The sequence below is a fragment of the Tachysurus fulvidraco genome, chromosome 6 (genome assembly GCF_022655615.1).
Source record: "Tachysurus fulvidraco isolate hzauxx_2018 chromosome 6, HZAU_PFXX_2.0, whole genome shotgun sequence".
NCBI lineage: Eukaryota > Metazoa > Chordata > Actinopteri > Siluriformes > Bagridae > Tachysurus > Tachysurus fulvidraco.
Genome location: NC_062523.1, coordinates 14226953 through 14244658, shown reverse-complemented (window position 1 = coordinate 14244658; position 17706 = coordinate 14226953). Strand labels below are relative to the sequence as shown.

The window sequence follows — 17706 nt, the reverse complement described above, 5'->3', positions numbered from 1 at the left end:
ATAATAGAATCTTTAAATGTTATTTTTTCAATTTTTCGGTTGAGTTACATGCAAAATGATAACAAATATAAGTTAAGAAATATTTGGGATTTCTCTCTAACTAGACATAGCAGAAAATGCCAAATTTGATCATGTCAAGGGTTTTCCCAGGCCACCACATATAAAGACTTCAAATAAATGAAAATAAAAGAATTAAAATAAATTCTAAAATAAAGCTTAATTACATTAAAATTAATTAACTAACTAAATAATTAATTAAATTAAAATTAAATCCTTAAGTCTATCAATAGAATTTTTTTTTTAATTAGAATATCTTAATCTACCACGTAAAGCATAAAGTATTTCACCTTAAGCAGTTTGTTGCTGGTGAGGAAATCTGTAGAGGGTTTTAGGATGGTGGTCATGGCTTTGGCCAGCTCCTCATGCACTGTTTTACCAGTGGCTGTGTTAGCATCGGTCATAAATACGTACTACACACAGACAAACATTGACGCACAGAAATTAAACAACCGTAAGCTTCAACTGACAAAAGACAAAAAGAACTTGACCTGTGAGTCAAAAATCAGCTGCAAAAAAAACAAAACAAAAAACATCCTGACACTTAGCAGAGTGATACGGTGTGGACTTGAATGCAATAAAATCAGGGACAGAGAAGGTACGAAATAAGTAAGTGATGTTTCTCACCTTGACATATGAACGTAAATAATGTTCCAAACCCTCCTCATGGCACTGAGCCACTATATGGATCATAACTCTGTAAGTAGAAATAAACAGCCACAGTTTTGACATCAGACAAAGTATTTATTATTCATCTCATATAAACAATGTATATAGAATAAAATACTTGTATTGTCATTGTAAAGCTGTACAAGTAAATGAATGCTCTCATGTTTAAAATGTACATAATTACAAACACATACAAAGATGTAAATGTTCTGTAACTAATGTAAACAGAAGTTTCCAAATGCAAATGTAAACAACTATAACAACTATATACAGAATGTACAGAACAGAGCAAGTGCAAATGTAAGCAGATATGTACAGCAAGTGAACGCAAATATATTAAAATATATATAAAAAAAAGATATAGAGTATATATATATGTGTGTGTGTGTGTGTGTGTGTGTGTGTATTCACACACTGAGAATGCACACTTATGCATTTCCAATGTTTTTCAAGACTTTTATTCACTCTTGTGATATTTATCTGCTCCGCCTCAACTGATCTCGCAGTCCCATTTACACAAATACTACATATAAATTCTAAACAAAGGAGAAATGTTCATTTGATTTTTTTCATGTGTTGTACTTTTTTTGTATTTTTTTCATGAGCTGACCTTGTGACGTTGACAGCAACGTCCTCAACAGCTGCGCTGGTGAGAACGCAGAACAACTGGTTCAGAATTGTGGGGAGGAAGTTTATCATCACGTGAGCTTCCACTGCATGTAGACTCTGGAGATGACACACGCACAGTCATTTATTCTGGCTTATGCTGATCACTTAGTCTTAAATGCCTGATTAAATAAGCTAAAACCACATGTCTGATCATAACCCTTCTGATCATAATCTAGACACTAGGGTGCTGTGGTGGAAAACCAGTGCTTCTGGGAAGCTAATGGGTGAAGAGTGGAGGAAAAAACCCTTATTTTTATGCTGTTATCAGAGGAATGGTATGCATACACATACAAACCAGAGACATGTGGTCTGTGTGAAGCTCCCTACTGAGCTCATTAGAAAAAAGGTAATAAACTGCAAAAACAAGGCTGACTTGCAAAACTTCCTCAGGAAACATACGGACAGGCACATAAATAGATATACATCGACAGCATGAGAGAGTGATAGACAGAGTAAAAGAGAAAGGTGTGTGGGGGCTTTCTATTACAGTTTTACAGAGTCATACCTTAAGATATTTGACCAACTCGCCTCCTGTGGCCTGAGCTGCAGAGACTGTGCTCTCACAGTGTTGGAAGAAATTGTGCAGATGCTGATCCTGTTGCCAGAAAAGATAAATGCAATTTGAAAATAACATTTACACAACAAAAATACCATGAAATCTAAAAGAAAAAAATTGCACTATACAACATTACTGAAAAAAAAATGCATTTCAGTGAAAAATATAAGAGCTGTGCTGAGACCTGTGTGTAGACTGTGGACACGAGGTGAGTGGAGACTTTAAACAGAGGCTTTCCTCCATCAACCCACTTCACTTCAGGGCCTGTGTGCTGCTAAACACAGAGCAAAACAGAACCAAAATGAAATAACACATGCCTACAATCATATAGTTAATGATAGTGAATAGATGTGCTATCAGATCCCATACGTTGACCTCTGTAAGACGTGCTCACCTTGCTGTTGCCCTCCTGGCAGCTGAGGTAGCCAGCAGGCAGGTTTGCGGCTATAGAAATATTCTGTTCATTCATGATCACTCTGCCATCCTTCAGTAAGGGCAGCCAGGCATAGCCCACTACACACATGTACAGAGATGTGCACACAAAATAGTTACGACTAGAACAAAAACATGCACTCAAATTAAACAAATGTAAAAGCACTGGAAAAGCACTAGGTTAGATATAGTACAGGTGAATATTATGAAAACGTTCTCTAGATCGTTATCATCTACACATTCAGAGATAGTACTGTGCTCAGCAAAGCCTCAGAAAAAACTTTTCATAGTACTGTTATTGTGTTGGCAAATCTCTCATTCTTAAACATTTACTTGTTCGAGGTTTGGCTGTGAAATCATCTTATACTGTTGCGCATTTTAAAAGGTTGATTGAGAAGAGTTGTCGTAAATAATTGGGAGGATAGAAATCAGGTTAAAAACGCTGAGAAATCATTTAAATAAAAACTTTAATAAAACCCTAAAGCACATTCGATTCACATTCATGCTAACTACAACACTAAACACTACACTACAACACTACACTATAAATTCATTGTTCTTCCATGTCGAAAGCTGGCACCTGTTAATCCTGATCCATCCAAGCACATATGTATGAGTGCACTAATACAGACTGCACTGACTGTTTGCTGACCCTGAGTGTGGCTCTTGCCTTACCCTGGGTCTCCACCTGTTCCCGTTTCTTAGTGCTAGCTTTGCTGTTGGTGTCACAGCTGATGTGGAAGAATGTGAACAAAAGGTGGTGCTTCTCATTCAGCTGAGTTGGCAGCTCGATCTTAAACTGGTTGAGAACAAAAATAATGTATATTTAGAAAACCACAAGCTTAGAGTTATTGTTCCTATAAGAAGATAACAGTGGGAGGTTTGAAAGTTTTACCTCATCATAAAACTCAGGGTTTTGCTGGTGATGCAACACTGCAGCAATGGCATTCTTAGTGAAAAGTGATCCACCTGGACGACCATATATACACTGCAAAGTACAGAAACAGATGAGTCTGGCTTTATGTACAGGTTCAAGAGTTTAATAGGGTTTCAAGTGTAAAAGACTGTAACTTGCCTTTAGAGGAAGTGCATCTTCCTCGTCTGAATCTCTGAACTCCACACACACCGCAATGTTTCTAGCCTGCAGACACAATGCACAATGACAATACACACATTTCTAAAAGCTTGATCATGTTTACAAAAAAAAAACTAATACTTAAAAATATTTATTGGTCTAATAAAAAGAGATTTTGTGCCGGTACCTTAGCAAAAGTCTTCTGGCTGTCATATTTAAGCTGGCGTGGGTAGACATACAGGTGATTGTTGTAGATGGTGAACGGTTGTGAGCATTTTGCTATGCATGGCACAAACTCCTCGACCTCAAACAACACCCCGTTCCAATTACTGCTCTCAAACTGACGCACTGGGATATACGAGGACGTTATGCAATCTACTCAAATAAACATAGACATATGCAGAGTACAAGATTTTAAACAAATACAAAAAAAAAAGTACATGTTAAAATTCGCAATAAGATGAAGTAGTGCCAAGTTTGACTTACTTGGGAGATCTGGGGCCACATTGTCGATAGTGACGTCCACGTTCCCCAGGATCACTGGCAGCTTCGCCATTTTCTCTGGCCTGAAAAAAACGTAGAAACAAAGCACAGATTGAAGACAGGAAAGGAGCTATTTTAATCCTTACCCTTACTCTAATAATAAAGCAAACACACACAGAACATTAAGAAAACAGAGGCAGTTTTAATTTTTAAGACATACTGTACTGCTTCAGAATACCCAAGAATAAAATTATAAGTAAGTAATTAATATAAATGATTAGATTGTAAATGTGTTTTTGAATCTTAAACTGTTTTTCATAGTTGGAAACCCATCACCAGCTATTCAGACATCAGTTTGGTTCTGAGCTTGATTTTATTATTTGTTTTGGATGTTACTAGTGTTAGTGGGAATATTGAGAAAAGACAAGTGTTATGCTGTTATCAAAGCATCCGAAAAAATAGAAATATGGACCAACTTCTTGAAATCTGCCAGAAGTTTGAACATGTCCTCATTAGACAGCTTGTTACTGTCCTGCCTGTAGACTGCAGAGAAACGTGCAGATTTATCCAGTGTCCCATTTGCATCCTTAAACAGAGGCCTGCAATAAGAAGAGAGAGGGAGACAGAGAGAAGAAAAACATGAGTGATTTCATCTGGATCTATTGGACATGGAGAATAAAGCATGCTCCCACACACTGCCTTCCGTGTAGATATACATGACATTGAATTACATTTCTCATTGTATTAACATTCTTATCATTCTACGATTTATTTTCTATTATAATCAGCTGACTATAAGGGTCATACACTATCTGTGGAAGCACAGCCAGAGAGCCTGTAGAAGTCTGTATACAGAGAACCAGTAGAGATATTTATTGAAGAAGTGTGGGTTGAAGGATATTGGGTTTGGTAGTTAATTATTGTTAAAGAGTTTAAGATTTCAAGCCTTACACTAGCATAAAACCAGTATAAAATGTCTGCTTTGCTTGCCAATGAGTCACTTGCCTAGCTCTTGTCCTACAGTTCCCAAAGGCTAAGACGTGCATTGAAGCGTAGAGCAGACACAAGCTTAGCCATCATTTTAATTAATCTTGAAAAGTGAAGAATCTTTCGTACCTGGCTGCCCATGCAAAAGGCATCCTGTACTGGCCGAGCCTGCTACATGCTACTTTAGCGTTCTTCAGAACCTTCTGTGCTGTCTGAGAGAGAAGAGAAGAAAATAAAAAGAGAGATAAGTGTACATAACAGCATTTCAATACAGACTCTGATATAATTCCCAACTGTTGTCCCATTGTAATATCCCCTATTTCTGTAACACCCACATGATGCTTTCTCCAGACAAATCACTAACAGTTCATTAAAAAAACACATGAAATAACACAATCTGCACCAGTACAGCTGTAATTCAGAGTACATTCAGAAATGGCAGTATTATGCAGATATAAGAGTAAATTAGGATCAACAGAATACCGCGTTTACACCACCTTAGTGGAATCAGAACTTTTCATGTATGGCTCAGCACAATGAGTTATTCCTCCCTGAAGAACTTTCTCAATCCGAGCCACCAGGAAGATATCTGGGTGCGGACACATCACAGAAAACACTCCCTGCACATGCACACATGGGAAAGCATTGTTAGTGATGACTAGCAATGTGTGGAGATGATTCAGACCATTATATAATTTTAAATTACATTAGCAAACCTGTCGTGGATACTGCAAAAAGCTATCTGGTAGATCATTCTGTGTTTGCTGTGCTGCATCTGAAGCTCCATTAATAATCTGCGCACCAGAGCCTGGAACCATGGCTCTAACAGACGGGTGGTTTAGGTCTACATGGAAATCTGCAGAGATCTTGCGACTGTGTTGAATATCAAACAGGGACAGTGTGACGAAGAACGGCTCCACCTGCCATATAAGGAGACAAAACAGATCACTACAATGATCTCCATGCTGCAGTTTCCAGACTTGTCAAAAACATTAACTGAGGAATTATCATGGATTACGTTAGTAGTCGGGCCCTCCTCATTCTCTGCCACACAGCACTGCAGGTTGAATGACAGGTCGTTGCATTTCACAATAATCCGTTTTCCAAACTTCTCCTCGAACGGTTTGATTTCTGGCTCAATCCCAGAGAAGTCCAACTTCTGTATGGACACACATTCAGATATCTTACAGGCACCGGCGTTCACATTCAAAGCATTTTCCAATCATCTTACAAAAACGCTGGCTGTCTGAAAGACTGTTTTATTTGCTTATCTGGACTCTTTTACCTGTGTGTCTGCATCCAGTGTGAAGAGCTTTAGCCGAGTTTCATTTCTCATCTTGGACTCGATATCTCTGGCGCTCTGAGGAAAAGAACATTCAATACATCAGTGCACACTAACCTAATCACAACATTTTCTAGTGAAGTTATCACTAAATGATAAATCCATAAGGACAAGACTGCTGAAGAATGGGCTGTGAATAAAAAACAAAAGACATGTCAACATGATGAACGCTATTTGAATTCCTGACTAACTGCAGGTCTAAACACAACACATGTACACTGATGTACGCTGATCTTCATATTTTCTAGAGATCTTAAGTGGTGTGATGGAATCTTCTCCAAAACATGAATAAATACATAAAAAGTTTGAAAAATGTTTTTTTTTCTCTACAGGGATTTGCAGTGGTACAGTATGTTTTTGTTAAAAGGGATTCATGTATAAAATTCGGATCTATGATTAGCAGCCTAAACAGTAAAAAATGACTTTCATAACACTGAGGACTGAAGCATGAGCCCTAGAGTGTTTTATGTTGCAAAATATTAACAAAAGAAAGTAGAAACCTTCTAAGTTTAAGATTCAAGAACAAAAAAACATGCCCAGCTTTACTCTTAGCTCAAAGCAGGACAAGAAAATTGTTTTGTATATTTCTGCAAACAGGACCTACCTGAAAGCTATCCATGCTTCCAGAAGAGCTGTCAGTCTTTCCCACTTCATCATCTACAATGTAGGAAAATGAACAGAATTATTTATTAACAGGGCTCACATCCACATCGCAGGAAGAAAATTGTAGTTATGGACAAATCGCAGGAGAGAGAATGTAACAGTAGCCTCTTAAACTAACCAATAATACATATGTCCATAGGACCACTGAGCAAAGATAAACCAAAACATATAAAGTGGGTCCAGACACATTGGATATCTCACTGCTTTGGGATAATAATGTACTCTGAGATGTTTCTGTGTTATCTGCTGTCATTGTAGTTGTCTGGGTGGTCCAATGTCTACACACTCAGATAGACAGACACACAAACCGTCATGTAGGTCTCCATTCCTCTTCTCTTGCATGGCGAGCTCAAAGCTGCTGTGAAGTATTTTGTTCAGTGTGCTGATCCATTCCTCCATTTCACTTTCAGAGTCGGCAGCCAACAGATAAGAACTCTTATCCTGCATCTTCAGTTCAAATGCAAATTTGCGCACCTTATTATTCTGTGCAGAAAAAGACAAGAAAGCCTCACATTACCTTAAAAGGTCATGTTAGTTATTTACTAAATGTAGTGTATTTTCTGGGGCTTGTCTGGGTTCCACATATGGCCTATCTGCAATTGTATATGTGCAATAAATAAGAAAATAACATGGGTGAGATACAGACACCAAAAGCTGTTCATTGGTTAAACAATGATATAGCTAAATAAAGGAAAATGTACATAGACTGGCTCACTCATGTTGATCTCTCAGCAAAGAATGAGCTGTTTAGCAGACACAGGTGGTGGAAAAATCCATAAGAACTAACTATTTTAATATTCCAAAAGGAAGATAAGGTGCATGATTGTGAGCCTCATTTTGTAAATGCATGGATGTTGTGTATGATTAGAGCTCATAGTCAATCCTCAAACTTGCTTTTACCCAGGACCATCCAGTCTGACGAATTCTGCCTTTTCTTTATTTTCTTTATCGTGCTAGATTGGGCTTGTCGGGTCACTGTGGTGATTGGAGTCAGATAGATTATTTTTGAGGTTTTCGTCTAATTACTTTATACCACATAAGGTAACATTGCAAATGGAAAAAAGGTTTTGCTTTGGTAATGGGTGTGAAGTGTGGGTTGGAAAAGAGTCAGTAGACTTTTCCAAAATAGACAAAGAGATATGTGAGGCAAATGTGTTCTCTCTCTGATTGATATATGATTTATATTATTTTACATGGGTGAACTGAGAGAGAACAAAATATCCAATCCATTACTCAATAAGCAGACCTGAGTAACACAAAAAAATAATATTTTCATTTCTAATTAATACATCCACTTGACTACAGACATGTGATGCAATGTATGGCAACAGTTTAAATTCTAGCTCTGATTTGGTACGTCTGTAAATGTGCTATGAGTAAGAAATATATGCGTGCAAACAACCGGACAGAAAGCGGGTGAAAATATTTCCATGTGGAAGACAAAAGAGATACAGGCTGCCAAAAACACTGCTTAAAGGGATGAAAGAGTAAGCAAGCCAGAGAAAGTCAAGGACAAGCCTAGGGACCTCTTTAAGGCATTCTGTGGAAATAGTAAAGGAGCTTTGCTCATATATGCAAGAGTTCTTTATTCCTGTCTTACTTCCTCTAAATTCTCTGGGTGTGAATGTGTCTGTGTATGTTTGTGTGTGTGAGTATGTGTGTGTGTGTGTGTGTGTGTGTGTGTGTGTGTGTGTATGTAAATGGTGCCTGATGATTCCTGTCTTGTATACAGTGTTCCTGATCTAAGCTTAGATCCACCATGACTCTATACAGGATAAAGTGATAAAAAGTGATAATTGTAGATGGATGTACAATATTAAATTACTTAGTTGCAAAAAGATGATCATGTGTCTGTTCTGAGCTTTCAGTAAAAGGAAAAATAGATCTGTGTTCTAAACACCGGAACCTTTTCCCTATAGCACTACAAACAGTAAACTGAATTCTGTGGAAAATTAGATATATGTTCAGAACTGTAAAGCTATTAGCTTCTTATCACCCAACATCCTGGTTGCTCTTGTTCAGTGGTCTGCCGGGTTTCTTAATATGTTTATTAATCTACTGTAGAAAGCATTCCTCAGTGACTAATTTAGTGAAGTATGACTTACCCCAGCACAGCTGCAAATATGGGAGGCAGGCAATCAGTTTCCATGTTAGTACTCGGGAGTGGGAGTGTTTTAGTAATAACTACACGATTTGAGGGCATGCTTGAAACAGCTTGGTTCATTAAAAGCCAGACTAAGGGAGGCTAGACTGTGAGCATGCTGCTCAGAGGTACAGGTTAACTTGCTAAGTCTAAGTAGTTTTGTCAGTGGATTTCTGGAATGCTTTCAAATCTCTTGGATCAACATCAGATTCTTTTATCACTGGGATGCCAACAGCTCAAATTACACAGACAGGATGTACTGTGGATGTGCACACATGGCTGCACGTTTGTCATGATACGACAGAATTCAGTAAACAATGCATATACTTACATATTGAAAAAATTCTAACAAAAGCAAAAATAGCTCAAGAGGAGATGAGTGTGGAGACACCAGCACCAAGGTTTCGCTCACAACTACACCCTTTGTCACATCCAAATATTTCTCTGTGTAAAAGCTGCATTTACTATTGACTTTACCATAACAATGTATGCTAGCTGTGTTTGTTTGTAACAAGTCTTAAATTAGATCAGCCTCAGAAACATGTGGTAGGCAAACAGACCAAGCAAGTCTAAAGCATCTAAAGAGTGAGACAGTTAAATAGAATACAAAGGCAATATGCTGATCCTGAAACCACTGATGTAATCCCATATGGGTATTATATCTGTTTCCATATGACAAGTGTGCCGTTCCAGATGAAGCACTTATTTCTTTAACCCCAGACTGGAGTTGGATGGTATGTTCCTGTGTACGTGCAAAACTGAACTCTCTCACATATACACACAAACAATCAACTCTACAGGAAGACCTAAAGCAACACATTCTTAGCATGGGAAATCAGGAAATAAAGTAATTCTCTATCACACCAATTTTCTCCTACCTGAACAACACCCATGCACGAATCTAGGAAGATGGTTCCTTTGGACTCCTTAGAGATCTTTTCATCCTTGTAGAAGTTCAGGTTATAGGAGCCATCTCCCAGCTGTGTGAGGTGGAAATACCTCCTTTTGAAAGACTAAAACAAAGCATAAAAAACAACTTATTTTATTAAAAGAATAAGCCTAATCTCTTTCTACAGCAATTGAAGCATATGTTAAACTGACCACAGAGAGGAAAAATACTGATTGTTTGTTCCAGCATTGTTTTATGGTTTGATAAATACAAAAACAGAAGAATTCAAAGTAAGCTGAAGGTGAAATGATAAATTTTGGTAAAGCATTTTTTTATTTTTCTTTCATCATAGTTTGGAATTCCCCTTGCACACTATACATTATATCACTGTGGCATCTACAGATGTAAGAGATCTAGCTAAAGTGAATAAAGCTGTGCTGATTTATTGGAAATTTACTTTTGTGCTTTAGAGCACATGAAAGAAAACTACAGTCCAGCTGGTTTAATTCTTCTTATCAGACCAATGTATTTTTATTTGATTTCAAATCCAGCAGTCATCCAGTACCTACACTCTGTGCATAAACAAACACGATTTAAGTCCATACATCTGATGTATTAAACACAGTTTACACACCACAGTATGTATATTTTAGCCTGTATTCCTATTGTATAAGGCCATCAGTTAAAAGGTATAATTTGTAAAAGATAACTCGATGAAGATCACATGAGAAGGATGGGCACGAAATAGTAAAAAAAAGTAAAGCAATTGCTGTTATGTCTGTAAATAAAGTTTGCTATGTTTCAGTTCTTGGATATGCCAAGAAGTGAAATTTCACACACAGAAGAGTGATTTTCAGTGTGATGGATTGTGTGTATATATTTAAGCTTTTAGTTCTGGATAAGCCTCAAGGACTGTTTTTTCTTTATGGATGCAATTATACATGGAAAATCTCACCGGCGAAAGAAGTAGATCTTCTATAATTGCACTTAGCCCTGTCTGTTTTAGGTCTTCTTTCAATTTGTCCAATGTAAGACAAGAGGTATTTAAGTGTGATAAGAGTTTACAGGGTGAATTAAGAGACCTGTACAATATATCAGACACACCATTGTTTAAAACCTTATATGGCACCTGAGCCAAAAACCTTGCCCAATTCAGCTCCAGAGGAAAAAGCACCAAGTACTTCGAGTATCATCCTGAGTGTGGTGTATAAAGATGTCTCACCCTCATAGTGACACTGATCGCGCTGTTCATGTTGCCTTTGTAAAGCCACCCTTGCTTACTAATACCTCCCTTCTGAGAGCCCAAGGAAGCTGTGTCCTACACACACACACACACACACACACACACACACACACACACACACACACACACACACACACACACACACACACACACACACAAACACACACAAACACACACAGAGAGAAAGAGAAAAAGGGGAATGAGTTTTGTGATGTGGCTCCAGCTCTTCTCTGTTTGATCTTGCAGCTAAAGTAAATGTTAGGAGAACAGGGATTCATTGACAAAGGAATCCAGACCCACAACTCCCGTCCAGAAAAAATGCAGAACAGCAGACACCCTGATAAACGTAAATAAACCAGTGTACTGTACTCGATAGAATAATCTGAAGCTTTAACAGAAAAAATACACCTATAATGGAACACACAATATCCTAGTCTCAGTGAGATAAAACAGTTAAACTGTTTTAAAATCTCACCAAAAATAAACAGTATTGTACACTATAATATATATATATATATATATATATATATATATATATATATATATATATATATATATATATATATATATATATATCCCACAGATGATAATTATATAATAAAGCATAATTATAAGCTTAAACTTAAACTTATAATTACACATATTTACTGTTATACACTCTCTAAGGATGGAAAAGTTAACAGTCAGCTAAATTGCTGAGTACTGCTGCTTAAAAAAAAAAAAGTTTTAAACGTTTAAAAAATTAATCCTGGATGTCAACCAACCACATGATTATGTACATGCTTTGATGTTAGCCACTGACCATTCAGTGTCTGTATGCTTTAAGTTCATGCCTGTACACACCAGTACACACTAGTGCAGCCGTGTTATTCTTGTATCAGCCCAATTAAGTGACATTGAGAAAACATTATCATTATTAATTACTCTGAAGTCTGCAAAAAAATCCTAAAAGACTTGTATTAAAACAGTCTGTAAACCTATTAAAAAGGACCATCATCTGTTTACTGTAGCTGATTAATGAAACTGGATCCCCTGTGTGTCCTGGATTGTGAGGGGAGACGAGTTCTTGAAAGAAAGATAAAGACAGAAGAAGCCATCAAGGCTAGCCTCAAGATACCTCACTGATGCTGACCAGGCATCTAGAGAAATGACTGCACATGTGGGAGATCTTTAAGCCCAGTGTCCTGGGATATTTGTAGAGAAGTTGCTGGAAAAGCAGTAGCCATTAAATGATATGTTTTAATGTTATCAGTGGAGGCCAACAATGGTAACCGATTTGTATGAGAAGAACTTGTTGTGTCAGTATGTGCCTCAGCTTGCTTTTGACTCTTTTGACTCATCCTTAGCCAGCTAGATTTATTTTTATTTTCACTGAATTTTTTTTTTTTTGCCAGCGATGGTCTGGGTTTCGACCAGATTCGCTCACCTCGTCTTTATCGACATCTTCGTCAACCTCAAACACGTGAACTGCCAGTTTATCAGGTCTCGATGCTTTGCTGTTCAAAAGCCAAACAGAAAAACATTACATTACACATAACAATGCAGTTAACATTACTAGCATGAAAATACAGTCCATGATGAATAATGAGGTTTGATTAATCTTCTAAAATTACTGTGTCACTGGATTGTGAGAGCTGACTGGCAGAGAGTTAACGTCGCTCGGACTTACTGATGACTTATTTTCTGTCCTCAGGCATTTACTGCTTTTATTGGCCTTGTGCGTGTTTCCATCTGTCATTTACTATATATTTCTTTAGACATATTGATGAGAAAACCATATCTAATTAAAAGAAGAATCATGTGGCTTCTCTCAGCTGCTCGGTGTCCCTTCAGGAACAGATGAACTCATATATTGTTCCACTGACTTCATTGTTACTGCGAGGAGGAAATGTGCATTTTGTACAGACTACAGTTTTCCAAGAACTGACATGCTTTACCAATTACACACATGCAAATAATACAATTGCAAGTGATATTCTGTTAAATCCATGGTTCTATTGAGTTATTGTGTGGCTTGTTCTAACTTGTCCAAAGTACAGGTTGTATAGATCCTGTGTTTTGTTTAAGCCATGGAGAGAAGGCTAAAAGAAACACACTCACTCTTACCTGGGGAGTTGACGAAAGTCACCAGAATAATCTTCATACTTGTAGCTGACAATGTGCCAGTCTGATTTGTAGGTTTTAAGACACTAGAAAAACAGGAACAGTAAATGATTGTTAAAGCCATAACTTGATACTCTGTGTTTGAGCTACAGAAATAGTCCAAATGCTACTTCATCAAAAGTCATCATGGATGAAAAGGGAAAACTCTTTGCTCTCCGTCCAATCTGACAGCTCAGGAAAAGAGGGCAAGATGAAAGAACAAGGGACTAGTTTTAATCAGGATGTTCCACCATTTGGCTTCCATCTCAGATTTAAAAAAATAAAATCGGTGAAAGAACTGAAACCCTTATGTGAAGTAATAGTAATGGTAGCTATCTATTCATTACATTACATATAACATTACAGAACATGGGTCGCTCGCCGCATTTTATATGAATTCTCAAACTCCATTGTTTACAGTGAACTTTGGCCAAGTTAAAAACTTCCAATACACACACACACACACACACACACACACACACACACACACACACACACACACACACACACACACAGTCCAGCTGGTGAACTCTTCTCCTTTTATTATACTCTATAGCATGTGTGTGTGTGTGTGTGTGTATGTGTGTGTGTGTGTGTGTGTGTGTGTGTGTGTGTGTGTGTGTGTGTGTGTGTGTGTGTGTGTAACAAAAGATGGATGCTACATACTTGGCCAAAGTTCAGTCTATAAACACTGAAGTACATCCACAGAGTCCAGTGTTTCAAGCGATGTATTTCACCTTTTTTTAGAGCCACATCATTTCTAATGCATGACCTTTATTAACATTCATTTTGGCTCTTTTGTCTGAGACCAGTCGATCTCTTACCTCCTGCACAAACAGACTGTGTGCTTCTTTCTGGGCGTTCTCTGGAACTGATGGGTACAAAGTGCGAATCTGCCGGCGCAGGGTGCAGGTCTGCAGAAGGGACATGATTATTAAAAAAATACAATAAAATGAAGGGGAAATGGAAAAGCATACTGCGATTTAGAGATTAAGTGATTTAGAAAGATTAAATCCTTAAACACATTACTCATTTATGCACAGCTGACAGATAAGCTTATATTTCTCATTTGACATCAGTACTGCCTGTCAGTATTGTCATAGTACTGTATCAGCATCACAGGCACTTAGTAACCACAACCAAGTAAAAGATATTCAAAAAATAAAAAAACATCAACAACTGTACAGTCCAGCTGGGTGTGATTTCCCAAATAGCTTTCAATATTATTCCTGTCTGATGGCCACTCCCAGGTCTGGCTGTGCTGAGAACCTGAGGCAGAGGAGTAGGAGACGCATTGTTCAGCCTCAGCCTCCTGCTGTCACGATGACAGATGATAAAGACACATACTGAAACTGCACTAAACTAGGTTGCCTTTATTTAACTTGCTTTCTCCAGAGACACAAAATTCTCAATAAAAATATGTGGAAAGTGTTTCAAAAAAATAATCTGTCTCTTTTAGCTGCTTTCCTGCAGGGAGATTTCGAGAAACTTGTGTGTGGGTGTGCGTAAAGATGTGTCAATATTCCTGCTCCAGAGACAGTCACTTCAATGACAGGTAAACAAAGCACACAGGTTAAACTTAGCCAAACAATGCCAGAGTAAAAATTCCCTTCCTGACTCACATCCTACTATAGAACAACCCACAGGAAGGAGCAGTTTTACTGTCAAGGGCTCCAACTGCCATAGAGATTTGAGATAATTATGTTTAACACCTTGACCGACATGCTCATTGTTTTTAAGTCTGGAATTTAAAGCCAGCAGTGTTGCTACAGCCCCCTTTTGCTAAAGACGTAATCATTTCCGGAAATGAAAAGTTACATTTCAATCCCTAATATAAACTTACACTTAAAACTTAAAAAGGTTTAAAGTCCTTCAGTTTATCTGCGAAACCCTGTGAGAAGAAGCCGAGAAAAGTTTAAGTAGAAGGTTTAAGAAAATTATGATTATTAAGCATCCAAAGAAGCCTTGAGCAATGATATATAAAGAATGTAGCTTTGGGTAAACAAAAATTTCTCCCTTACTCCAGATGCTGCTGGTCAGAAATATCTGGAGTTTGACCTTTTATTCTTTACTTCTGAACTGAGGTTAATGCGGCTAACAAGGATGGAAACCACCCAAAATTTTCTTCCTTAAATACATTGTGTGTGGGTGTAGATTCAGACAAGCAAACATCTGGAGTAAAGGGAAATGGCATTATTTCACTAAAGCAGTTGTTTAAAAATAAACACTGAATCCTGAAAATTATCCTCTGTCACTTGAGAATGTAAAGTGTTTGGTGTGAAATCTGATGGCAGGTGAAGGAGGTCTCGGCTCCTCGGAGACAGCAGTGAGTGAAACAGTGATCGTCAAAAGAAGCACACAGCAGTAATTAAGTGCTTTTAATGTGGAATACAGTTTCCATGAGAGCTTCACACAATACCCTGCTACTGTTGCACCACTTCCTCTCTCTGTTCCTGACTTCCTGTAGGGAAGATGAGAATCAAGAGTGGAAAAGTGAAAGGGAGGTGATGAAGGGAGAGATGGAAGCATCCAGTAAAAGGGTAAAAGCAATGCTGGAATGTTGGAGTTGTTACTGAATCCGGTCACAGCATTTTTTTCACCCTGACACAATGCGGCATGCAAAATAAACACAGTATACCCTCTACATAATCGACAAATCCTAAGAGTTACAAAATTCCCTGCACATCCCTGCAACTACTGTATGCATAGTTAGGAGTTAACGCTGTGTGTATGACTGGGGAAAAGCTAACATTACACTCCTGTGGGAAGAGAGGACTCCCACAAATGAAGTCATTAAGGTGCAAAAATAAAGTGAAATAATGAGCAGCAACATCAGGGACTACAGTCTGCTATCAAATAATCAACGTCCTCACTGACTCAACCCCTACCGACTCACTCATCAAACCCCTACCGACTCACTCAGCAAACCCCACCGGCACACTCATCGAACCCCTACCGACTCACTCATCGAAACCCTACCGACTCACTCAGCGAACCCCACCGGCACACTCATCAAACCCCTACCGACTCACTCAGCAAGCCCCTACCGACTCACTCAGCAAGCCCCTACCGACTCACTCAGCGCAGCAAACCCCACCGACTCACTCATCGCAGCGAACCCCACCGACTCACTCATCGAACCCCACCGACTCACTCATCGAACCCCTACCGACTCACTCAGCAAACCCCACCGGCACACTCATCGAACCCCTACCGACTCACTCATCGAAACCCTACCGACTCACTCAGCGAACCCCACCGGCACACTCATCAAACCCCTACCGACTCACTCAGCAAGCCCCTACCGACTCACTCAGCAAGCCCCTACCGACTCACTCATCGAACCCCACCGACTCACTCTTCAAACCCCACCGAGTCACTCTTCAAACCCCACCGAGTCACTCTTCAAACCCCACCGACTCACTCTTCAAACCCCACCGACTCACTCATCGAACCCCACCGACTCACTCATCGAACCCCACCGACTCACTCATCGAACCCCACCGAGTCACTCATCGAACCCCACCGACTCACTCTTCAAACCCCACCGACTCACTCTTCAAACCCCACCGACTCACTCTTCAAACCCCACCGACTCACTCTTCAAACCCCACCGACTCACTCTTCAAACCCCACCGACTCACTCTTCAAAGCCCACCGACTCACTCTTCAAAGCCCACCGACTCACTCTTCAAACCCCACCGACTCACTCTTCAAACCCCACCAACTCACTCTTCAAACCCCACTTCTTAATATCTACTGTACAACCACATGTTACTTTACTTAATTACTGCAATCGCATCGCATAGTCAGTCTAGGTTAAATGTATGAGTATCATAAGCTATCAGGAGCAGTGGTTTGGAGGCATGTCTAAAGTTCTGACTGGATCTTTCTCAATATAAAGAAATGCACATAAGAGGAGTTATTCCATGTTGAACCATGGTCGCAAACCCGTAAATAAAGTGATGAAACCTTTTGATAATAATGATTATTGTGCAGTTTTTATTTCAGAACTAAAAATTACATTGCTGCATTACACTTGTACTTTGTGTGAACAACTGAATTGGTGGGAGAGAGATAACAGAGTGAGAGAAAAAAAACAGGGATTAAAATAAGTAAGGATGGAGAATCTATCATTTACAGATTTAGAACATGCTACTGTAGCAGCAACATGCATGCAAAGCGAAAACCATGACCTACATTTCTCCTAAACCCCACCACAGGCCCAATTCTCTGCATGCATAGCCCACTAACCATGTACTCCTAACACACAGACACACACATGCACCCTTAAAGCTGATCTGTGTGTCTCTGTTAAACAATCTTACAGAGAGGCTGAGGATCACCTGTCGCTCA

At 38.8% G+C, this 17706-nt stretch overlaps 1 protein-coding gene across 13 annotated transcripts in view; it reads right to left on the bottom strand.

Annotated features, from left to right (window-relative positions):
- The window catches only part of zmp:0000001200 (dedicator of cytokinesis protein 9), a 75426-nt gene that overhangs the window by 16142 nt on the left and 41578 nt on the right, over window positions 1-17706 (bottom strand). For 9 of the 13 annotated variants that reach the window (XM_047815027.1, XM_047815035.1, XM_047815033.1 and 6 more), the window contains exons 3-26: window positions 14175-14264; window positions 13315-13397; window positions 12635-12704; window positions 11188-11283; window positions 9955-10089; window positions 7242-7416; window positions 6875-6927; window positions 6214-6288; window positions 5947-6087; window positions 5645-5848; window positions 5426-5548; window positions 5058-5140; window positions 4418-4540; window positions 3945-4024; window positions 3646-3833; window positions 3459-3524; window positions 3279-3371; window positions 3059-3182; window positions 2346-2464; window positions 2136-2225; window positions 1901-1990; window positions 1337-1452; window positions 685-754; window positions 348-470 (exon numbers count right to left, since the gene is read on the bottom strand). In XM_047815027.1, the coding sequence (XP_047670983.1) occupies window positions 348-470; window positions 685-754; window positions 1337-1452; window positions 1901-1990; window positions 2136-2225; window positions 2346-2464; window positions 3059-3182; window positions 3279-3371; window positions 3459-3524; window positions 3646-3833; window positions 3945-4024; window positions 4418-4540; window positions 5058-5140; window positions 5426-5548; window positions 5645-5848; window positions 5947-6087; window positions 6214-6288; window positions 6875-6927; window positions 7242-7416; window positions 9955-10089; window positions 11188-11283; window positions 12635-12704; window positions 13315-13397; window positions 14175-14264 (2610 nt within the window). The remainder of the gene's footprint in view (window positions 1-347; window positions 471-684; window positions 755-1336; window positions 1453-1900; window positions 1991-2135; window positions 2226-2345; window positions 2465-3058; window positions 3183-3278; window positions 3372-3458; window positions 3525-3645; window positions 3834-3944; window positions 4025-4417; window positions 4541-5057; window positions 5141-5425; window positions 5549-5644; window positions 5849-5946; window positions 6088-6213; window positions 6289-6874; window positions 6928-7241; window positions 7417-9954; window positions 10090-11187; window positions 11284-12634; window positions 12705-13314; window positions 13398-14174; window positions 14265-17706) is intronic. The other 4 variants (XM_047815032.1, XM_047815034.1, XM_027164411.2 and 1 more) reach the window with 2 other exon arrangements.